This window comes from Phocoena sinus, chromosome 7, assembly GCF_008692025.1.
Source record: "Phocoena sinus isolate mPhoSin1 chromosome 7, mPhoSin1.pri, whole genome shotgun sequence".
Lineage (NCBI taxonomy): Eukaryota > Metazoa > Chordata > Mammalia > Artiodactyla > Phocoenidae > Phocoena > Phocoena sinus.
The window spans coordinates 88251095-88276356 of NC_045769.1; the positions used below are offsets into that span (position 1 = coordinate 88251095).

The 25262-nt window shown below is 35.2% G+C and overlaps 1 protein-coding gene across 1 annotated transcript in view; it reads right to left on the reverse strand.

The window, feature by feature from the left end:
* KYNU (kynureninase) overlaps positions 1-25262 on the reverse strand; it is a 91295-nt gene that overhangs the window by 26052 nt on the left and 39981 nt on the right. Inside the window, exons 9-10 of the mRNA XM_032638036.1 lie at positions 7896-7994; positions 7015-7088 (exon numbers count right to left, since the gene is read on the reverse strand). Of these exons, the coding sequence (XP_032493927.1) occupies positions 7015-7088; positions 7896-7994 (173 nt within the window). The remainder of the gene's footprint in view (positions 1-7014; positions 7089-7895; positions 7995-25262) is intronic.

Here is a 25262-nt window from a genome sequence, read left to right on the forward strand (position 1 = left end):
GAGAAAATAAATTTTGAGGTTTCAAAGGACTTCAGTTTTCTCAAATTAATCTTTATGTCATCATTATCTGAGAATAGTGATTTGCGAGCAACAATGGCTTTAATGTATCTTTTTATACTGATGATTACTATTTTGGTTTTCTTTTAAGAGCCAGGATTCCTTTATCTCTTAAATTGAGAAAATCAGATTATTTACTGAAATTATTTTTAACTGTGATCATGCCTCAGTGCATAAACTTTATTTTTATGATCCCAGCTTAAATTCACACGGGAAAATTGTCTAGATGATTATGCACAGTAAAAAAGTGTCAAGCCAAGAAGATGAGGGATCCTTTTAGAGTTATTGATCTAAAATGGTTTCTGAATGAAGACGGGTATAGGTTATATGCCATGAATCCATAAATGAGTTTTCTTCAATCAAATTGTCTTCTTTTAGATCCCTTACAATGAGGCTTTGGGGACTAGGATTTGCAATAGGTATAACCCACTCGTGAGCATGGCTCTGGAACTAAGTGTATGAAGCATACTTGATTTTACCACTGTTTATAATTTCTAAAATATTGTAGAATAGAGATAAAGAGCAATTTTATGATAATCGGCAGACTTTTAAATGTTAAGTCAATAACTCAGATTCCATAAAAATTCTAGTAAAGAGTATAAAAAGATAAAGATCACCTGACATATCCCTTAAAGAAATGTCATTTAAGTAACTCTTTCTTCTTTATACTTCCTTAAATTTATGAAACTAATCAAGTGAAATCTCCCTCATAGGCAACAATTTCAGCTTTCAAAGTAACAGAGAGAAAATTTACTCACTTAGTTAACATAGCATTCCATTTTGCAGAGGAATTGTATCTGTAAGTTTCACCACCAACTTCTTCAAGCTTTTCCAAAGCAGCTCTGAGTTAAAGTTATCTATTCCTTCACTGTTCCTATGGCAATATCTGAAAATTCACCCAGCAATTATTAAGAAACTGCCTGTGGCACGTATTCTATCCCTGTGTTACCTGTTATTTAAATTGTTTATTCAGCTATTGAAATGGCATCTCTCCAAATAGATTGTATGATTTAAAAATCATATGAAATATCCTATATTTATTTCTATCTATTAAAGTTTCTTGTACAAAAATCTATGTTGTTTATATTTGCTCGTGCCTCCTCAATTGACTCAGGAACATTCTCTTTACTTGGTAAAGCAGTGAGCACCTTAGAAAGGATACTCGTTTTGGAGTAGGATAAAATGGAAGGTTCATCATGTTTAATTCCTAAGACTGGAAAGATGTATGAATATATTGGAAGTCCTCATTATTTGATTACAAATGGAATACTGGGAAAAGGCCATTTAAAATACATCTATTTTAACACAGTAAACCATACTTTTTGAAGTAAATAATGGAGGAAAAAAGAATAAAAGATTTGATTGAGATGCTCTTGAAAATAAAATTTTAAATTGTAAAATAAATATAATTTGACAAAACTTACATTAAAATTATAATATGCTAATTATTAAAAAGAATAATAAATTGTGGGGTTTTTGTGTGTATTTTAACAAATGTGATAGCTAACTACAATCTTTTTTGTATTATATTTAACTTTTTTAACATGAGCATAAAGATGATCATTTCCACAAAATTTTTGAAGCATTCATCATTTCCTTTTAATCCCTGATATTCTAGTCATTTGCTTTTGAAGTACCATGTCTAATTTCGTCTACTTCATCTGTTAATGGTTCTGACTCTGACATACTCTCATTGTCCATGATTTTGTGATTCAGCAGTTCTTCAGTATCACTTGCATCATGAAATCCTGAATCTCTTGAAAAATGTTACTTTACAGACCATTTGCATTAAGTTTTTATTGTGTTATGCTTATAACATTCTATAATCAGCAAGAGTCTAAACTTTTTTATAATAACATAGAGATAAATGCTAATACTAATTGGGAAAGGGTGTTTAGAAAAGGCTAATTTTATAAATGGGTAGTTCATTAGTGAAAATTTCCTACTATGACAGTTTTTGCTTCCCTACATTGTCATATATCTTTGGGGACTGGAATAATGCTTTGGTAATCAGGAACTCTTGCAATTTGCAATCAGATGAAAGTAAGGGCTAGAAAGTAAGCAAGTGGTAAAGCTGGAAATGCAAGTTGGTGTCTTCTACAAATGTCTGTTGTTGACATAATGACTGTGGATGAGAAACTCCTGGGCAAGAGGACCAATGGTTGAGGCATTGAGAGAATCAATGAAAAAGTGAAAGAGAAAACCTTATAAAATATAGAAGAATAATCACATGCATTGGAACAGAAGCAAGGGAAAGTGGTACACTAGAAGATTAGGGCTGTGGGAGGTACACGTTAAGGACAAAGGGGATGGCCAAGTACATTTAATATGGCTGTCTGATAGGGCAGGAAGTTGTGGCTGAGAAGTCATCCATGTTAATTCATACTGAACATCTAACTCCAGAAACATGCTAAATAGGTAGAACAGATGCCCTGGGAGGTCTAGGTCATAGATCAACTAGGAATTCTGTGAAAACTCTCACTGAGAAATCTATTGATACTGGCCTGTTCCATTTGAAAGCATTTGGAGTCTTGTGAATTCACACACCTACACTTCCTTGTTCTCTCAGCGTTTAACAAGACCTTATGCAGGTAGTAGACAAGGATGTGATAAGTAGTAAGTCAGAAAGAATCACAGAAACCAAAACAAGGTTTAAATTATAGATGAGTTTTGGGCTATGGTATTCTCCAGTATTGCCTGGAGAAGTATGTAGAATCAAATATTTCAAGTCAGCACTCCCCAGAACAAATGTGCATTAGATGCTCTTTCCATATAACATTAATTGTACAGTTGGGTCAAGCATGGTACATGCTTATAATTTTTTAAGTCTTTTTTTCTAAATTTTCTTGATGCTTATAATTATCCTTTCTTAGACTTCCCTATATTGTTTTATAGGAAACAATGTTGTTTTCTTATATTGTTCCTCTTTTTTTAAGTTCCCTAATAATAATAATAACCTACATTTCTGAGTTCTAAAATATGCCTTAACCATGCACTGATGTCAGCCAGCCTCTTCTATTGGTTCTTTTTAACCTGCAAATGACTTATTATAATAAAGGAGATGACTCAAGTTCTCAATAAAGCTTTGAAAATGTTATCTCTACTTAAAGTCTTCAATCAAATACTTCTGGCTGTTTATGGAAATGTGTTGGCATGATTTGAAATTCCGGCATTTAAAAAAAATTATCAGTTGGCCCCATTCTTGGCCACTCAGAAAACTTAAAAAAAAAAAATTGTAGGAGAAACTAGCATTTCAAGAGATATATGAGACCATTTGGAGGTTTTTTATGCCAGCATGGAAAGTGAGGAACAGCAGTTTTCTTGTATGTGTTATTTCATTGGACAGGGTAAAAAAGTAAGCCATAGAAGGAATCTTAATAGCTCACATAATCCACTCCTGTTTTCATGCTAGAGTCTCTCTCTATAAAAAAGAAGAGGTGGGTGGTGGTGTCTTGAATTGCAGTCTATAGGTTCTCACAGAAGAATCTTTTTATGGTCCTCAGATATGCTTGAATCCCCTAAAACCAAAAGGTTAAATATTGATCTGAAGTCTATCAGAAAGGTCAACACTTATAAAGTTAAAAAGAAAAATTCAAGATTTTGAAGTATATTTTTTTTTTTTTTTTTTTTTTTTACGGTATGCGGGCCTCTCACTGTGGTGGCCTCTCCTGTTGCGGAGCACAGGCTCCAGACGTTCAGGCTCAGCGGCCATGGCTCACGGGCCCAGCCGCTCTGCGGCATGTGGGATTTTCCCGGACTGGGGCACGAACCCGTGTCCCCTGCATTGGCAGGCGGACTCTCAACCACTGCGCCACCAGGGAAGCCCTGAAGTATATTTTTTAAAGTGATACATTTCTGATTGTCAGATTCTTATAATTAAAATATTTTCCTTCATATTTCAGAGCAATAATTAACTGTGTAGACTAAATTGAAGTCAGCCCTGAAGGAAGAAGACACAGATAACATTTACTCACAACCAGTTCTAACTTTGTATAATTCTTAGCTACAGACGAGGTTTAGAATATGACACTGGAATGAGGAAAAGTGATGATAAACTAAGAAAAGGTCAAATTCTAGTTGAGAATAATAGCTTGAGTTATAATGCTTAATGCAGTGGACTGACTCTGGCCTCTACTCATTCTTTTTATTGGCAAAGGTTCTTGGAAAGAGTCTTAGGTCATCATCAGGTTTGAACAATGGCCAAAATGCCTATTTAAACAAAAGAAGGAAGTGAAATTTCTTGGTACACATATAATTTACCAGTTGCTAATGGGAACATCATATAAAAGATACTTCGAAATTATATAATGAATATTAAACTTTTAGAATGCAGGATTACTTGTTCCGGGATCCACTCACTATAGCAGCTAGGCCAACCGCCAGCCACTCCCATAATGCCCTTCTTCTCAGCCTTGATAGACATTTATGCGTATGTTGAACCATGCACCTAGAATGCCCCTCACTAACTTCCACCTTCGTCCTGTCCTGCCTCTTTATCGAAGGCTTTGACTACACAATAATTGCACTATAAATATGGGGTCAAATGATATAAAATAAAAAATGATTTAAATATATATACTTAAAAAATACTTGATAAAAGGATGAATGGACCAGGAAAAGTTATATGTACTCTTTATTTGAAATAATGTGTTTAGCCACTAGATGTCACCCTTTTTTAAGCGACAAAGTTTACAACATCAACAGCAGTTACGTTCCACTATAGGGTAGAAGTTGTTACCATCGGAATTAGTCCCTCTGATATCACATAAAAAGAAGCTTTAACAACAGACAAATGAAGAAACAACAAACAGGCTTTCCTGTAAGAAGGGCTACATGAGTCAGACTGAATTGAGTCGCCAGTCTCCAAAGCCAGATAGTTAAAATGCAACAATAGTTAATAATGTATAATTTTCAAAAAAGTTAAAAGCATGGCTCTCATACAAATATAAAATGAACACATATAAAGATCTCAATCAACTCATTAATTAGCAAGGGAGCCAATTAAGATGGTGAGGCCAGTACGAGAGAGAATTCAAGGAATAGAGACTTACAGGGTCAGTCTGAGCTTGGCAATAGGTACAAAACGGTTTAATGTCCCAAAGGTCACAAGCTGTAATCTTTAAGGCTATGTTTCCTGCTTGAGAGAAATGGTCTCTACTAGGCAAAATTCTACAAGTTAACATGCAGCTTCACACTGAGGCAACAAAATACTTAGCCTACATGCATGGATCACCTGTCATGCTTCAGTGGCTATGCTAAGTGCTTTCCATGCATCATCCCATTTTAATCTCACAGTAATTGCCTATGAGGTGGATGCTGATGTTATCTTTATATAGAGGCTAGAACACTATGAAGTCAAGGACATTCTTCAGGTTATGGACCAGCAAGTGAGTGATCAAGCTGGAATGTAAATCTGGTCTGTCTGCATGGTCTTTCTCCTGGGAGCATAGACTTAACAATTGCTTACTGGGTCTAGAGGATGTTGGGATTCTACAAGATGAGGCACATGCGAACACACTACAACCCCTCCACCCTCTCCAGTTCCTCATCCATGAAAGGCAAATAACGGTGAAAGAAATCTGAAGTGCAATAGAGATGCTGTAAAATCGGTTAAACTGCTAACACTTGCATTCTCTAGAATTTGTGTAGATTACTTACCCTCGCTTCCCTTTGCTGATTCCTCTATTGCAATTTAAATAAGTGGAGAGTTGGAGATGCTCAAGGTAGTGAGTCTTCACACAAAAGCAAGCAATACCTTATATACTGTCTATATGGAAAACACTTATGCTAGGTAAAATGTTATCAATGTGGTTTGCTAAAAATGAAAAAGAGACCTTTTAAAATATGTATCGTATTCCTATAATATAATATACGCTTTATATTCTTTTCAGAGAATTTGGGACAAGGGGAGAAATCTAATGTACTGACAATATACTCAAGGAAGATGTCTGCCTAACAAAATACTTGCCTAAAAAATGCTCTACTTAATTTTAAAACTTTAAAATCTTGTGGAAATTTTAGACATAATTAAATTAGCTATAGAAAATCATCTTAAATTTGTAAGATTTATATGCACAGAATCTCAAAAATGTGAGGTGCTCCAAGCTTTATTACTAATTCACTTTCAATTCTTATAGCAATTATACCACTCAACCAGTGACTGAGAAGATTCAGAAAACTAATCAAATGTTATTATATTACCTATTAGGAGTCTAGACAGTCTGCTCATCACCTACACTCTGATACAACTTTGAAAGGATTTTTTTTACAGTATATTATTTCTTTATCTCCATACCAGATTAAAAAAATAGAAACACTTAAGAGTTCCCCAGTCAAATAAAAATGTGTAAATTTGTTGGTGTATCACATTTGCATTTATACTTGCTCTAAAAAAATGGAGTGCTATATAAAAATTGAAAAGTATTTCTTTTTATGTAGTCAGTCTGTTGTTCAGTGTTCAGCTTCTTCAGTTTTCATGGATTATAAAATTTTTTAGGACAGAAGATACTCCTTACAAGACCATTTTATAAGTTTCCAGCTTTAAAGGTAGATGTAATTTTAATAATCACATACCACTTTGAAGCTCTATTAGGCACAGCTCTAGTTGCCTTTGATTTATTCATCAATGTGAGAAACCTGAAATTTTCTAAAGTCTAATTTTTGAAAAAAAGTTAAGTAGTCTCTTCGCATTAAACCATCTGCTCTGCGTGATTACAGGGACTCATTTTTAGCCTTGAAGCTTCTCTTTTGTGATTAAATTTCTAGTTCAACCAAGAGAACTCTTTGGAAACCATTTATTTCCGATAAAGCATATCATTGTTCATAGAGTAGTAAAATAATTATAATCAGTCCAGATTCTTATTGGATAGCATCTTAAAGAGCTCATGTAAATTTAGCATATTACTAATGCAAGTTCATTTATTCATCACCAAAGAAGAATCTAAAGATAGTACTCACGCAGGTTTAATTGTATAGGCATGCTTTTCATGGACAAAGGCACCAGCAAGACCTCCTGCTCCTGCATTTAAATACTGGATTAAAAAAAAAAATACTGGATTGAGAATAAATTAAACTGTATGGGTTTACCTAAATATGTATGACAAAAGTAAACAATGTAATAATTTGACTTTTTTGTTATGAAACCAACTTTTGACAAGATCAGAATGTGTGACTATTTGAACTTTTATAATAAAACAGAATTTAGAGTTACCTTGTTTAAAGAAAAAAAAATGAAACATAGCATTATTAATCGAGAATAAATAGCTATTACTTTTTTAGCCAAATTTTGCCCCAACTAGTAGATAATAGTTCCAGTGACATTTATCTCACTTCAGAGCTCATTCATTTCAATTATTTTGTCACAAACTATTTAAATAATAATAAAAGACTATATTTTTAAAACACTTAAATTTAAATAAAATTGGTTTTATATCCATGCTCCCTGTCAATTAACCTGTCTTCAAATGTCAGTACAAAGTTGATTCCATAAGAATTATCTTTACTTATGTAGAAATTTCACAACATATCAACAAAAAACTCAGATCAATTTGAATTAAGTTCTAAGTGTGGAGCTTTTTTTCCAGAACCTCCTGACTTTTACAGAGCAGCCAGGGAATTGAAGGAATAGTATTCTATAGAGGATGGAAATAGCAAAATTTAATAACCTATACTATTCTATCATGTGCTCTACAGTTAACTAGAGTCAGAAAATACAGTAATGAAAGAAATGGAGGTAAGTAATTCAAATACTTAAAATTGGCCACTGATCCAGTTTTACATTTAGATTAATGTCAATATGGAATAAAAGAATAAAAATATATTAACTAGTTTGTTGATACCTTGTAGGAGCACCAGCAGGCAAAATCAACTCCCCACTCATGTAAGTGGAGTTCAACATTTCCAACTGCATGTGCCAGATCAAAGCCAACCAAACAACCCTGTGGAAGAACATAATAAATTTTGAATTCACTTAATGATTTGAAATAGTAAAGACAGTATACTTAAGAAAATCTTTGACACACTGCTGTACCATAAATATAGTTCATCCTTTGGTACAGTGACCCACAAAGTGTGAGTCACAAAATCCTGGGCATTCCCAAGACCCTTTCAGGTCAAAACAATTTTCATACCATGAAGAAGACATTCTTTGCCTTCTTCACTGTGTTGACATTTGCAATGATAATGCAAAAGCAATGATGGGTGAAATTGCTGGCACCTCAGCACAAATCAAGGTAGTGGAAGCTTGTACTGTCATTGTGTGTCAAAGCCTTTCAGTTACAGCATAAAAAAGTTAATTTCACTTATATATCTCCTTGATAAAAGTATAAAACTAATACATTTATATTAAATCTCAATATCTTAATTTTCCTATTTTTAAGATTTAATGTGGGAATTATGCATAAGACATTTGACCATATCCTGAAGTAGGATAGTTGTCTCAAAGTAATGCACTTATGCAATTATTTGAGTTGCAAGCTGAATTAGCCACTTTAGCTTACTGGAAAACCGTTTTTGCATGAAAGAGCAACTTATATACAAACAATAGTAGGTCATACTTAGGTATTTGACAGACATATTTTGGAAAATTAAATGAGTCTGTCAATGTAAGGAAAATAACTCACAGGATTTGTTGCCAAGGAAAAAAAGTAGTTACCAAGATAAAATAGAATTTTGGAAAACTTGTATCCACTTTTATGAATATGACCATTGCCCAGTATTTAAAGATATTTCTGATGAGTTTAGAAGTAATATATAATTTTTAAAAGAACATATACTGAAATATGTAAATATCAATATTTGTAAAATATGCATAATAATGAACCAATATTTTCCAAATGACCAACGCTTATTACATATCATGCATGGATAAAAGATCTATTCAAAATGAAAAATCAGCCAATGGAGTTTAATGTAACAAAGCATAGAAAGATCAGTGATTTGGTTTCACATTTCATACCACAACTCCCAAGAAGTTCTCACTTGTCAAATTCTGGTGTAGTATCAAAGATTATTCACAATTAACTGAAAAAGCTATTAAACTACTTTTGCTTTTTCTAAATATATATCTGTACAAGGTCCAATTTCATTCCTGTGGTTCACAAAGGAAAAAAAAATCAAGAGATTGAATGCAGAAGATATATAAAACCAGTTGCCTGCTATGAAGCCAAACAGTAAAGATCTCTATCTATATAAAATATCTGCCAAATATAAAATATTCCTTTTATTGTTTCTTTTAGAAACTACAGTTTTGCTTCCCTAACAATATATTATTTATGTCAATATGTAATGGGTTTGCCACTTTTGTCCTAAAATAAATAAGTAGGGGCTTCCCTGGTGGCGCAGTGGTTGAGAGTCCGCCTGCCGATGCAGGGGACACGGGTTCGTGCCCCGGTCTGGGAGGATCCCACATGCCGCGGAGCGGCTGGGCCCGTGAGCCATGGCCGCTGAGCCTGCGCGTCCGGAGCCTGTGCTCCGCAGCGGGAGAGGCCACAACGGTGAGAGGCCCGCGTAACGCATAAAAAAAAAAAAAAAAAAAAAAAAAAAAAATAAGTAAATGTATTTTAAAATTCTGTTTTAATTAGAAATATGGTAAATAGATAGATATAAACAATATTAAAACCTCTTTGAGGTGATCAGTGATTTTTAAGAATATAAAAGGTTTGCATTACTAAAAAGTTTGAGAACTGCTGCTTTAGTATATCCTGTTAACCTGAAGGAGTTAATAAATTTTTCAGTTTATCACTTAACCCCACATCATGTCATTTAATTTGATCAAGTCTATGCATGCTGTAGTAAATTGCCTTAGTGGTTCCGATTCTATGTCCCTTCCTGTATCCATGTCCCTTGCCACGTAACTTTTCAGTTCCTTCACTGAGAACAGGGTGCAATTCTCCGCCACTGGGATCAGTCAGGTGACTTGTTTTGAGCAAAGGGACATCAGCACATATAATACAAAGAGAATGTCCTAATCACTTGAGTGATGAGGCTTGCTCTCTCTTGCCCTCTGCCACCTATATGAGAAGGACTTGCTTCGGCCAACCTACTGGCCCAGATGGAAGATGAAAAAATTGTGGATCAGAGTCATCCTCCCCTGGGCTCAGCCTGGATTCTACTCTCCCACATTCTCTTAGTTGGCCAGAGATGCATGAGTGACCTCAGCTGAGATTAGCAGGATCCCTGCAACTAAGTCCTGTCTAGATCAGTTGACACAAAGGTGACCCATAAAAATGATGCTGTTTTTGACTCTATACTGTGTTCTCCCTGTACATTGACTTGAGACCCTAACAGTCTCTTACTATCTGACTCTATTCTGTCTCAGTTAATGACATGAATTTTTTTAAAAAGCTGATAGTTAAATGGGGATGATAGTACACTTTGCAAACGTGTCTAACCTCTGAGTTCTTCTGTTGTTAGCTTACTAAGAGTAAACGTAATAATTACATTCTTAAAACTTTTAGACTTCCTGCAACTTCGAAGAAACACATCTATGGATTGAAGTTTTTGAAGTAAATAATTGCAGAGGTACCAATTTTAGATTGTTCTAACACCTCTTAAGAATAAATAACCCCAAACTGCTATTACAGGTACTTTCCCCAGAACAGAGGGATGCAAACCATGACCTTTTCTTTTTTTTTTTCATGACCTGTTCTTAATGAATAAAGTTGTATTTGAGCACAACAATCTCATTTGTTTAGATATTGTCTATGGCTGCTTTTGCAAGCACAAATGAATCACTGCAACAGAGACCATATGAACAAAAAAGTCTGAAACATTTGCAATTTTGCCCATTACAGAAAAGATTTGCTGACCCCTGCCCTGTAACATTGGTTTCCATAGAGAAACTCAATATATTGGGGAGTCAGTTAATTAGAAACCTTACTGTAATGTGGCGAGAACTAGAACATCATAAAAGAAAAAGTTCTTACAGGTATTTTGTTTCTAAAACACAAAAAATGAGCGATACATGTCATAAAAATATGACAGATGCTTCATGCTAACACAAATTTTTGAAGCAATAGAAAAGAAATACAGTTAATCTCCATCAAGATTTAGAGGTCATCAAAACTGAGGTTTGCAGACTAGGTTCAATAGATATATATACAGAGACATACATATGTGCAATTAGTTTGTATTTTAAGATACACTTTTAATATTGAAATTAAATTTGGGGGAAAAATGTTTTGAATTTAAAATTCTCTTTTTTCTCACCAACATATCCAATTAAAGTGTTTTTCTTTATGAAGAAATTTTTACAACTTAACTTCTCTTAGACAAGTTTTTACAACACAGCTTTTCTTAGAAAACTCAAGGAATAAAAAGGCAGCACTTTTATTTTATTATCAGTTATTTATAAAGAATGGCACAATGAAGAAACCATGAAACTTCACCTACCGTATCCTGTTATTAAAAGCTCTGTGGTCACATCTGTGGCACGATGTAAAATAATCACTTGTGGCTCCTACAGTATGTTTTAATGCATGTACAATTCTTTCCCCATGGGTGGCAGAGAACATAAATTATTAAAATGTGACTGTTTTTAGGAAATGACCGTAAGATACAAACTTGCATGAGATCATCACAAAGCAATTTTACAAAAGTTTCACTAGATGGCAGCATCTTAAAAATAAAGAAAAAACTAAGTTCTCCAAAACCTCTGTATAGCCATGCAGTTAACATTTTCATTATTTTACGAATAAGAGTAGGTAAAACAATATGAATGTGTGAAAACAGACCTCACCCTTGAGTGCATACTTTATGTAATTTTAAAAATAGAAATCAAATATTTTTCAACAGATTTTTATTAAAATTACCCACAATTGCTCAGACTTTCATTGATACAAGGACAGCAGCGGTGTTCAGCCACCGTGTCACCTGGCTTTACAGTCAGTCCCCAAACTATGGCAGTAGTCTTCTAACCATTCAGACTACTTCCAGCCTGCCTTCTTCCAATGAACTTTCTAAATCATACATTTGGTTATAAGACTTCCTGTGTCCCTTCAAAGATCTCCCCATTAACTTGAGAATGTAACTCATTTTCCTTGGTATGGCTTTTAAAGACCTTTATGATCTGGTTCTTTCCAGCTTTCCTGTCCCGGGTGCCGTACACCTACTTTCATTTATTCGCATAAACTGTTCTCTGTCTCTGGGGTATTCTTTCCCTCCTCATTTGCCTGGGTAGCTCAAATTTTGATCACAAGATAACTTCCATAGGAAGATACCTTTGCCAAACCCTCTCGCTTCTCTCATCTTACAGCCCTGGTTGCATAAATCTCTTGTAGCAATTTTCCAATCTTACACTGTCTTCTATTTTTATATAATATGAACTCAAATAATTCAATTGTTGAATAAATAAGTAAAAAAGCAAAGTCATACAATTGTCAATAAATATTCTGTAAACTGAAGCTAAATGTTAAAATATTATTTGATATCCTTTATTTCTGTTTCAATTTTATTGCATAAACCATTTATTCAGGCTTGGCATATTTTAAAATGAAGTTTCTTGGACAGTCAAAAGTAGTTTAAAATATATTTAAAGTCCCTTTCAATAAAACAAGGAATATCATGACTTTTTGTCTTTGCCATCTTTACTAGCACAATACTAAAAATTTTTCTAACCAGTGGAATAATATACAGGGTCTGTGCTGAGATTTCCAGGTAAAGAGCTAGATCACTGTTTCTCAAATTTAGTTTATTACTTGTTTATTAATTAAAATGAAATATGGAATAGTACAGTTTAATTTTATCCCTTGTAGCATTAAAGTCCTGATAACTTTATTGATTTATTCTATAACAGATTGGCTTTAGACAGATATTATTAGTTTGTTCTTTCTTCACCAAAAAAAAAAAAATCCTATAAATTATGAAGACCATCAATAAGTAGCAAATTTGGTGGGAAAAGGGTTAATTATATATTTGTAGCTATACACAGAACTGAAAGTCAGCTTGTATGCATTTGTATGTTCAAATAATTGTTAAAATAATAAAATACTTAAGATAGGTAAGTAGCCTATGTCTTTGAGCCAGTTGAGTAAGCGCCCAGGTTACTTAGGAGGTACCTGCAAGAGATGCCTGTCACACAGCCTGTGGTCATTCATACATACCAGCTCGATGCATGTCCAGACTTCAGTGGATGCCCTTGGCAGTGGCATTAGCATCATGGTGGGTAAATTACAGGGGCCTACAAGTCCCTTCAAGGCTAGTAATTGGATACTAGTAATAGGAGTGTGACTTCTCTCGTGGCTGTTTATGGGAACTACAGTTTCCACACCATACTAAAGAGATCTTTATGTATTCTAAATATCACTCCTGTTTTGATATAAAGTCACAGGAAACAACTGAAGAAGTACATTGCTATAAATTTGAACAATATTACCTTAAATAGAAAAACTGATGGGAAAATTTGAGGACAGTGAACAAAAATTTTTAAAAATGATAGGAGTGTGTGTGTATGTGTGTGTTGTTGTTCAACTCTACATAGATGATATGGACAAATGGTGGATTAATAACAACAGGTTGGCTAGTTAGCTTTGATCCTGGGATTTCCCAAGGAAGCTCATAGTTAGGGAGGTGTTGACTTGTACTGGGGAGGGTGAAAATGAACAAGAAGCACATGAAAGGTGGTAGGGTTTCTTGCCATAGTCTTGAAGCACTAAAATTTGTAAAATTCATTCAAGTGCTATGATTCAAAAAAATCCACAGATGCTAAGTTAAAAGAAAAAAAAGTAATACCTAGTAAAGATCTCTGTAAGAGGGGCCTCTACCATCTCTGTAAACATAGTATATCATTTCAGAGTGAATTTTTATTGTGAAAGTCTTTCCTTTCATCCTAAAATTTATTGTGGTCTTCAAATATCCTTCTCACTTTTTTTTTTCTTTTCATCCAACTCTGGTTATAAGCAGGAACTATGCATTATTTCTTAATACTGTGTTTACTCTGCACTTAAAGTCAATATGTAATTTGTATTACAGTTTCCTTCCCCAAATTATTTAATACAGCTGTCTACTGTTTTTTGAAATACTATGTTAAGCCTTCACTAATTTATATCAATAGTTTGATGGGAGTAACTGTTCCTCACTATTAAAACATAAAGCAATACAAAATGAAAATGAACTTTCACAAGTTAAAAGGGACAAAACACAATCTTCCAAGTGGAACTGCAGGGAATATTTTAGAAATCAAGTAGCTTGGCAACTAGAAGCAAAACTTAAAATTTTCTGTAAGGCAGAACCTGAATGCTACTCAAAGTTATTTTAGTCCTGAGGCTCTTATAGATAATATATGATACCAGAAAAACATAAGTAATCAGCATATGTACTGCAGGAGAAAAAAAAATACACACAGTATTCCATCCAGGAAGCTAGTGACTTGATAATTCTAAATGTTCATATTAAGTTCAGCAGCAAACAGGAACAGAAAGAGGAAAAATTGGGAGGGTAGACAAGATTCTACCCTAGACATATGAATTACTCCAAGGTTAAGGTCTAATAATTTCAAATGTATCTTCTATCAAAATATTATTTTAAAATGCAAGTGTACAGAGAAGGATGGTATCACAAATAACCCTTAGTCTACATGATAATTTGAGTAAGAAAGCTCCCTCATTGTCCTAGAGCTATTGATTGATGGTATTTATGCCAAAATGTGTATACAGCAGAGACAACAAGCCCTGATAAAGTGAACATTGTTCTGTGCCTCTCATGTGGGCTATTGCTAGGGATTTGGGAAGCCATGACTATACTTCTCGGTTTCCAGAGAGCTTAATTTGGAAAAAGGTAAGATATCGAATAAGAGAGTTTTGAATCAAGAAAGAGTCTTTCATGACAAAGGTTGGGCATAGATATCAGGGAATTAATTAAATTAAAAACGAGTACCTTTAAGTTGAAATCAAAATGAAATCAGAATGAATGCTTTCACTCGGTGACTTAAAAACTCTGGTTTGGATTCAAGGGTAAGCTAAAAAGTGAAAGTAGAATCAATTCTGAAATATTCATTTATTTGTCAACCTGTGCAAATTAGACTAATACAGTATTAGGATTTTATTACCCACTTATATCAAGCCATACTTCCATATTTTCAGAAAGTATAGTAACTTATAGTTACCCAAAAGAAAATATGAAGGAAGTGTCCTGTTGGAAAAGTAAAGTGACAGGGGGTGGAAATTTGAGAAGAAGATGATGGACACAGGAAAACTAAGGAGCTTGTCTTTGGATGGAAACCTTGGAGTCCTGAATGGGGTGGTAGAACTCTACTCAGGTGCTGAAGATGGCCAACCTAGTGCATTTTTGGAGGCCTTTCTGGGCTCTATTTATGTCACAGGAAATGGAACCTGAATGTTTTTTGAAATTAATATATAACTCAAAGTGCCCTTTGTTTAAATTCCAGAAGTGTTTTAGCTGTGGAACTTACACAGCAGGCCACGTAGCCCATGGGGAACACTGGCAACCAGAGTCTGGAATACTAGCTAGAATACTAGCTATGTCCCCTAGTTCTGTGAACAGATGCCTGGAGGAAAATGATAGCTTCCGAACTTGAGTGGGAAATTTTCCCCACACTATCTGACTTCCTCTTGAGTCAATTTGCAATATGTGGTTTTGACCCAATCGTAAGGTAAAATGAATTGGAGCATGTATAACTCTGTTTTTTGTGGTATTAGACTGGATTGATTTTCTAAGACATTTTCATGGATTTGTTTTTACCCTTGTCGAGCATTAATACAGTCTGAAGCAGTTTTCTATATATATGTCTCTATGTCCCATATGATTCTTTAAAGGCAGACACAGTGGGGTTTTTCTTAATCTATTCTCTCTCTGTCTCCCTCGCTCTCTCTGTCTCTCTCTCTCTCCCCCTCTTAAATCCTGGAAACTGATATTAAGTGAGGGGTCAATATACCTGTGAAACAATGAAATTTCTTGAGAATACTCTGCAACTCAGCTACCATTAGAAGGTTCAGTGGACTTCCTGTTGAAATTCTCCCTATTGTCATGTAGATTAGCTTCCCAGTCATATAGGAGTTTGTAAGCTCTTAATTAGAGGGAGGGCACCTGCAAATACATCTAAAGGCCCTGAAGAGCTGCTAACAGGAATGACAATGGGGCAATCATTGGTGGGAGCTATTGCCAATAGAACTATCTAAGAGAACCATCAGAAGGAGACCCACCAGTGTCTTGGGGCATCTCTTAAAAAGAGCAGTTGGGAAGAGTGGGTTAGAGGTTCCGAGTTGGGCCACTATTGAATGCTGGCACTGAATAGAATCTTATTCAGCAATAATTCTGTTCCTTATACTTGACATCTAGGGGCAAAGTAAAAATTGTGGTTTTCAATATTCTCTAAACTGAAGAGACAGTTATATCAACCATAAAGACAAAGGTTTCAGGCTCCCATGGAGAAAAATAACCAAGAAAGAGGGCTATATGTATTTTCTTTGACTTTCCAAATGTTGAGACCTCTTTGCCCTTACACAATCAGTTTACAAATATAAAAGGAGAAAATATAGTGGAAAGAGAGGTATGGTATCAGCGCCAGACTCCAAGTCTAACCTTTACTGGCTGGCTAAGTCAGCTTGAGCAACTGCTTAACTTCTCTTGGACTCAGTTTCCTCAACTGAGCCATGGGAAAAGCTCCCTATTAGGGTAGCTGAGAATATTGTAAATACTACATGCCAAGTGCCTGAAGCACAGTAGGTCATCATCAGCACCTAGTATTATTCACATTTGTACAAAGCACTATTGCAGAAACTAGATTCATCCTTTTAGCCTGGCTTTTTAAAAGTAAATATTGATGAGACTGGCAAATCCAGAGATGAGAAGTAGAAAGTGGGGAGTGTTAGGAGCATTTTGCTAATGAAATTTAAGGAGGGAGGTATCAGTTAAGAAGGTTTGAGACAGAGCTAAGAGCTAACAGCTACATGGGGAGAAAGAGTAAAGGATTTGAGAGAGAGGAAAAGCAAAAAAACAAAACAAAACAAAAAAACCCTTGAGACCCTAAAGTGCTGTGTAATTTACAGGTAGAAATGTCTTACTATCTAATAGAGTGTGCTTTCAAGAGTAAATTTTAGCTATTTCTTTTACCAGGAAAAAACAACAATTGTCTCCTCTGTTTATGGTCAGAAGTAAGTACAAAACCAAAGAAGAAAAATAAAACAAATCAAGTAACACTGTTCTCTTCTGGAGTCTTTCTCCAGCTGGCAAGGATCTCACACAAAATATAGTTTGTTTGATTTATTTCAGATACTCAAGATGGGAAAAATAGCTCAAGGTAATTTTTCAAGCTTAATTTAGTTCATTTAATATTTAATAACTTAATGGAGCAGTCTGCATGCCCTAAGTGTGTCAAAGAGTAGAAATGGAGTTTGAAAAAGAACTCAAATTTTACAAGTATTTTGATTTTTAGAGCAATTGACCATTATAAGTAATTCTTCAGAATTTTCTGATTCTAATTAAATGGGAGCATAGTTATGTCTTTTATGCAATGTGTGATCCATAAAATCAGCCTAATCCATTCTTGCTGATAACACACATTTATCCATTCACTGGCCAAACAGGTATGCACTTAATGATAAATGACTATGTATGTGTAAAGCACTAGTATAAGCCTGTGAAGTTTGTAGGGTCCACCCTCAATCAGTCATTGAACACACTATTGACAAAAGCTTCCTAAATTTCATAGTTAAGATAGGCATAGAAATAATTACAAGATACTACAAAAGAGGACCAATAATACATTTTCTGTCATGCTATGGAAATACAGCAGGAAGACAGATTTAGCCTGACACAGAGGAGCAAGAGAAATTTTATGATGAAGGTGAAGGATCACCCCCTCATGTTTCTACAGGAGTTAGTCAAGAAATATATGAGTTGGGCCTTTAAGAAATACTCCATTTTACCGTTTTTGGTAAGAATGCTGCAATGTAAGCAGAAATATATACACCAGCTGTCATTCTGCTTCAGTGCTGAGGTCAGCAGGTAGACATGGGAGTTGTGTTGAAGAACCGAAGTCCCATCTAATGGGCAGAGCTATGATTCAGGCTTGCCACTTGTTATCGTACAAGAAAGATGGTCTAGTGTTGCCAAACCTGTAATTTGAAACTAGGAGTTTTTATATGAAATCTCTTGATCTGTCATTATTGGCATGTGATTAAAAAATGTATAATGTACGATGTTTGCATATACAAAGAGGGTTAAACAAAGCAAATCTCTAGGACAGATCATAACCTGTGAAGCAGGTAGTGGTTGAGCTAAGCTGGAGGAACAGAATCTTCATATGTGGGAATTCTAGGAGGAGGGAAAGCTAAGAAAAAAGGCCTGGAGACTGAAAGAATGACATCTGGACAGAAAACATTCAACACATTTGGTTTAGTTTAACTGTTAGTATGTGAAGGAGAGCAGAGGAAAATACGATACCGATAACTTAGGTATATGCATAATCATAAAAGACTGAAGTGTTTTTTGTTTCTTTTTTGCGGTACGCGGGCCTCTCACTGATGTGGCCTCTCCCATTGCGGAGCACAGGCTCCGGACGCGCAGGCTCAGCGGCCATGGCTCGCGGGCCCAGCCGCTCTGCGGCATGTGGGATCTTCCCGGACCGGGGCACAAACCCGTGTCCCCTGCATTGGCAGGCGGACTCTCAACTACTGCGCCACCAGGGGAGCCCTGAAGTGGTTTTGACTCTATTCTACAAATGGTAGAAGCATGATGGTCATAATTTGGGAAAGACATGAAGCAAGGGATCAAATATGGGATACATGGGCCTAATCACAACCTTCCCAACAATGGGCAGTTACTTTTTGGATGGGTGGTGACTTTTAACCTTTACATATCTACTTTTATCTACCTGTCTTGTTATAAAGTGGCGTTAAAGCAACTATTTAATTTATCCATCACATGAGAATGATACTGTATATCAAAGAGAGCCCCATTTAGATGGGAAATGAAAGTACACTCTTCCGTAAGATATTTTACTAGTGATTACTATGCCAATCTAAATGGTCAATTTCTCAACCAAATTTGCTTATATTATTAAGTTTTACTTACATACTGAACTTGATAATCTTGCAAAGAAGCTTATGGGATAGTTTCTGAAGATGTCACTCTTAAATTTCTTCCCTTAGAGCTACTTTTTATAGACAATGTGATAGTTATCTTCTTTGTTTACCACCTTACTTAATTTGCTAGGAAAGTGAACATTGTCTTTTCAACTGAACTAAACTTTGATATCCCTAATCTTGTTTGCATAAATAATTTAACTGATTAAAGAAGTGGGGAAGTCCCTAGTGGCACAGTGGTTAAGAATCCACCTGTCAATGCAGGGGACACAGGTTTGAGTCCTGGTCTGGGAAGATCCCACATGCCGCGGAGCAACTAAGCCCGTGTGCCACGGCTACTGAGCCTGCACTCTACAGCCCACGAGCCACAACTACTGAAGCCCGCGTACCTAGAGCCCATGCTCCACAACAAGAGAAGCCGCCGCAGTAAGAAGCCCGTGCACCACAATGAAGAGTAGCCCCCACTCGCCGCAACTAGAGAAAGCCCGCACACAGCAACGAAGACCCAACGCAGCCAAAAATAAATTAATTAATTTAATAAAACATTTCTTAAAGAAGGGGATCATGAAGAAGGACATTAAGAGAAATCTCTCACATTTTATTGGGGATTTTTTTTTCTGGGGTCTTCTGAAATTCCACCTACCTTGATTGCCATGAGACACACTTTTTCCTTTCCATTCTTCTGGTGATTAGTGAATAAATTAAAACGGGTGTGTACATTTCATGTTGTAACACTTTCATTTTTCAGCTTAACAAAGACTTAAATCAGCCTTTTGTTGGTCAAGTGGCATGAAAAATATGGGTTTTAGCCTGGGTCTAAGACAACTTAAGTATTTTATAAAATGCATATCCTCTAAAAAAAACCATAAATGTAATATTTCACTTGGGGGACCCTGGGTTTAGACGAGGCTAGATCTGGAGAAATAATTGTCCACCATGGCTTTGATGAGAGTGGTTGCCAAAGCAACAATCCTGATTGACAACTGAGAGTCTTGCTTTTCTCAAATCTGTAATTCTAAAACATCTTGAGTGCAAATTTCTCTTCTGTTGAGAACTACTCAGTCTTTCTCACATGGTCCATTTAATGAAAAGCTTACATTAAAACATCTGATGAAAACTTCTTAGAAACAGCTCAAAATTTTTAGATTCTTGGGCACTGATCCTTACCAACATATTTTGACTTAGAGACTCCAGGCTCCTGCTTGGATAAACAGGATAGTTTACTTTATATTTCTAAACAGAATAATCCTTCACTATTCCCAGAGTAAATGATGTATAGTTAATGGGACATTCCATCTAAACTTTAGGTCATTTTTCTCTTCTCTCTCTCTGTCTCTTTGTCTCTGTTTCTGTCTCTGTTCTCTCTCTCTCCCTCTCTCTCTCTCTCTCTCTCTCTCTCTCTCTCTCTCTCTCTCTCTATATATATATATATATATATATATATATATATATGTATTTAATCCTTGGATTCTGTGGCTAGAACTAAATCTGGGTGGGACAGCAAGAGCTCAGTATAGATCCTTCATTTCTGATGGTTATACAAAATCTGTCTTTAATAGCAATAGGATGATAAGATTAAATAAGAACAATCTCTTAGGAGATCAGAAAAATATTTCATGTAGTATGAAATGGATCTGCTCTCTGGTACCCCTATCTTTTGAACTGTATCACGATAGCAAGTTTTAAAATTCTTGCATAGAGACTGCAACTGACTCTTTACTTTTGCCTACTCATCTAATTCCTACCCATTCCTGTAGGCAGGGAAAATCTTTTTAAAATTAAAACAAAACCTAGTTCTTTCATTGTCTAAAAGCTTTTAATGGCTACCTGTGGCACTAAAGAGAAGCTCAAGATGTATAATATGGCTTAGTGGGCCCTTCTTTACTCAGCCTCTGTCTGCTTTATAAACTCATTTCTTGTCATATCTTTTCTAACTATCAAATTATACAATCTTTTCTACAATCAAATTATACTGAAATATTTGCTTCCTTATAATTCTGTCATTTTTTAACACTATCTAGAATGGCCCCACCATACTGTCCGCACCCTGGAGGGGATTTTACCTAGTTAACTCCTACTCATAATGTTAGAATTGGCTCTTGTCTCATCTTCCCTAAGAAGGTCAGGCTGACACTCCAGGCTAAATTAGGCATTCTTATTTAGAATTCCGTTATTATAATTTACTACTCAAATATTTACTGATAGAAAGAATGTATAAAAAATTAAAATGCATATCGCTCTGCTATAGAGAATATAGAGCTAAGATTCTTTTTATGCGCTAATGATAAGATCCTATTTGGTGAACTGGCAGTGACTTTAATGAAAGAATGGCTGTATTAGTATGATTTCTAGTAAAGATTACTTAATATTGAACATCTCAATGTTAAACCTTTTTGGAAAAGGTTAATTTATTATGCATAAAAATTTCATACAACATGCCAGTTTATATTATAGTTATATACAAAAGCATCAGGTACTGATTTTTCCTAACTGATTGATTGCTCAAATCCTGATATCTCATGCAAGTATTACTGATATTATTCTGTTGTAATAGTTCATGAGACTTGACTCCCAATCTTCAGTACTAGACGTAGCTCAGCCAAGATGATGTTGAATTTTGAGGCTTGATCAATCATTTGTCTCCTACAAAAGTCTGAAAACATTTTTAACAATAATTTAAACTTTCCCTGAAGATAAATGGATGGATCAGTGAGGTGACCATTTATATATGAGTGTTATTTAGATACCTCAGTTTTTATTAAATGATATTAAAGCTAAAATATGTCTTTCTTTTTTATAATGATGTCTTTATTCATATTTCTGCTTTCGTCTAATGTTCTAGATCCAGAATTAATTCATTTTGTTTTTAAATTGTTTGGGCTGTAATTGTGATTATTACTTATTAATAATTTAGGCAACTTATAGTTAGGTCTAAGAGATGTTTGTACTCATACCCAGGTGAGAGTGACACATAACAAGGTAGAAGCTAATAAAGCAAAGCACAGGTTTGCAAAATTCAGTCTTCTTTTTGGCTGTCATTTGCATTTCAATTTTCAGTAGGCTAAAAGAAAACTAACATGCCGGCATCCATATAAGGTAGAGTAAGATAGTATAAAAGATGTGATAAATAAGAGAATCAATCATTCATTCACTCAAAAATATTTATTTGGCACCACTGTCTACCAGGCACCATGAATTCCAGAGTGCTGTAGGCCAGTTTATGTGGCACTGGAGAGGGAAGGTAGAAAGCAAGCAGTTGGCACTGAGTTTTTTTGGGGATAAGATTATTAAAATTTTTATCAGTCCATTACCCAGACTTTAAAGTTTTCAGTCCAGTCTATTGAGTCCTAACCATACTGCTTAGATTATTGTTTTCTTTTATAATCTAGAGTAGAAGTGTCTAATGAGAGTCTTTAGTTTAAAGTTCTCACTTTCTAAGGATTCATTATTTTTTTGTAGGTTGGATATGCCAATGTGATATTTTTATATATTGATAACGTTTACTGATTACTTACAATGCACTAAGTACTAAGTGTTTTAGGGATAGTTCCTTGTTTCTCAGTAGAACAAATCAATGAAGTAGGCACTATTACCTTCCCCATTTGTTAAGTGGAGAAATGAAGTCATATTGGTAAATGAATTAAGCCATTTAAACTATTCTAGAAACTAATGGAAAGATGTGGGTTCAAGGCCAGGTGTGTCTCTGTCTCTACTATCTAAACATTTCATTAATGCAAATGCTATACTGCATTTCAGAATAAGTATCCTACTCCATCAGCAACCAAAAACGCCTGAATTCCAGGTGTGGCAAGGCTAATAACTGTTCCTCTTAAGCACACAAATATACTTCATTTCCCAAAAATGACCATGTGTTAGTCGAGGGAATATAAGTGGAAATAAATTTTTTCATTGTTAAGCTAATGTTTTTAAGATGTTAGTATTCCCCTTTAAATCCCTTTATCCCATTTCTTTGGCTGAATAGTGACAGAAGCTCTAGGGTATGAAAGCCATAGGATACAACCCTGAACCACTGGTAACCTGAATCATTGCACTGGAGAAAGCTGATCCCTGACTGCTGCGTGAGCAACACAAAAACATCTATCACAGTGAAGCCATTTATGGTTCTATTTAATTGTTACCAAGACTTAGTCTACCTTATACACCAAGAGTTTCCATTGACAGTAATTTCTAATTACCTATTTCTTATCATAATTCAACTTGAGAAATTATAATTTGTGGGGAGCCTATTCATTTCACCAGATGATGTAGATTTTCTCTTTATTTTGCTCTCTTTATATTTCATTATGGAGCCTAATCAATTTTCCATGAATTTTTTTCAAATGTTTTGTGAAATGAGGCAAAGAAGAAAATAGAAGAAAGAAAAAAAGAAGGGAGGGAGGAAGGAACGAAGGGAAAAAAAAAGGAAAAAAATTAAAGAGGGCTAGAAGAGGAAAGAGGGAAACAGATTAGAAACAATGATGCTCCACGGGGGTGTAATTGGGAAATGCAAGAATTACTGTCGGTAAATTAACCCCAACCCCTCTTCTCAGCCTCTCTCTAATATAGGGCCATAAAAGCTAAAAACTCCTTTACTCATGCTTCTTTGAAACTACTACTTCAGAAGGCAATGAATCATAAACAGGAAACTGCTAGTTTTTCTGGGAAAGACTTTGCACTTTGGATGAAAGGGACAGATAAAGCTGTACTGCTACTTCTCCCTTCGTCTTTCTCTCTGCTGTAAATAGAATTGTGATATCTGGATTTGGGACAACTCTCCCTGTGACCATGACATGAAAAGACTGAAGAAAATATAAGAAAGCCCTGGAGATGTCACACAAACACTACTCAGTTGCTGAGTGCATCCTAGCAGCCTCCTGCCTCAAGTCTTCTGTGGTGAGAAAAATAAATCCCTAATCTTTGGCTAATTTTTCTCTGGGATTTTGTTTCTTGCAGCTGAAAACCTTCATAAGTGATTCAGGAATATTAAAGGAAAGACTAACCCTGAGGGTAGAATTAAGAAGTGATTGGTTGAAAAGGTAAAGAACAGGAAAATGTCAGAGTTGAGTCTAAAGGTCTATAACGATGGTGGCATGAAACAAACAGTAGGGATATTCTGGAGGGAGACAAGTCTGGAACATACTGATCTCAGGGTGCATATAGGACTTCCATGTGTAATAGGCAGATGCTCATAAATAACAATTTTCAAGTGTGTGAGTAGCCTGTAGCTTTTACTTGACAGTGAGAGCTGAGTCGTGGCAGTGGTTAAAAATCTTTAGGGATAGTAATTCAAAGGACAATGGGGAGCATTCAGTGAATGTAGACAAAAATAAATTATTAGTAGAAATAAGTAATAGTATATGAAAAATATATAAATATAGAAGTAAGGCAGAGCTCCAAGATGGTAGGTTGCCCAATAATATAAAATTAAGTAGATGGCTTCTAAGACAAAATATGAAAGTGTGTCTTCAAACTGATGTCTCTTTTCACATGCTGGCCTTCCCTTATAATATGGCTCTCTAGCCTGATCTTACGCTTAATTTTCCTTACCCTCTCACACTTGTCACCATCCCAGGGCTTCTCCTCAGTTAAAAAAAGTCTCAGCATTCTCTAAATTCTTTATGTGAGTCAGAGCCATCCTACCAACAGTTCTTTTATTAATTAATTTATTTTTCCCTTTAGATGATCACTAGAAATCTTATATTTTCTCTTTCCATCAGAGTCAATTTCTATATCACTTACAACAAGAAGTCAGATAACCAAATACAAAATTGGGAAAGACACTTGAATAAGCATTTCATAAAAGAAGATTCTGAGACAGCTAGTACACATTTGAAAGACCCTCAACCTCATCAATAGTCAGAGAAGTGCACATTAAAACTATAATGAATTATTACAAACTAATCAGATTTGCTATTGGTGAGAATGAAGAGCAACAGAAACTCATACATGCTAGTGGGAGTATATGACAAATTGATACAAACCTTTGGAAAGTTGGCATTGTTGATTAGGATTTAACATATACATACTTTATGTTCCAAGGATTCTAATTCTAGGTATGTATTTAACAGAAATGGGTATTAAGGCATACCCAAAGAAATTTATAAGAATGTTCACAGTAGAATTTATTGTAATGGCCCTCAAATGGAAATGAAACTCAAACATCTA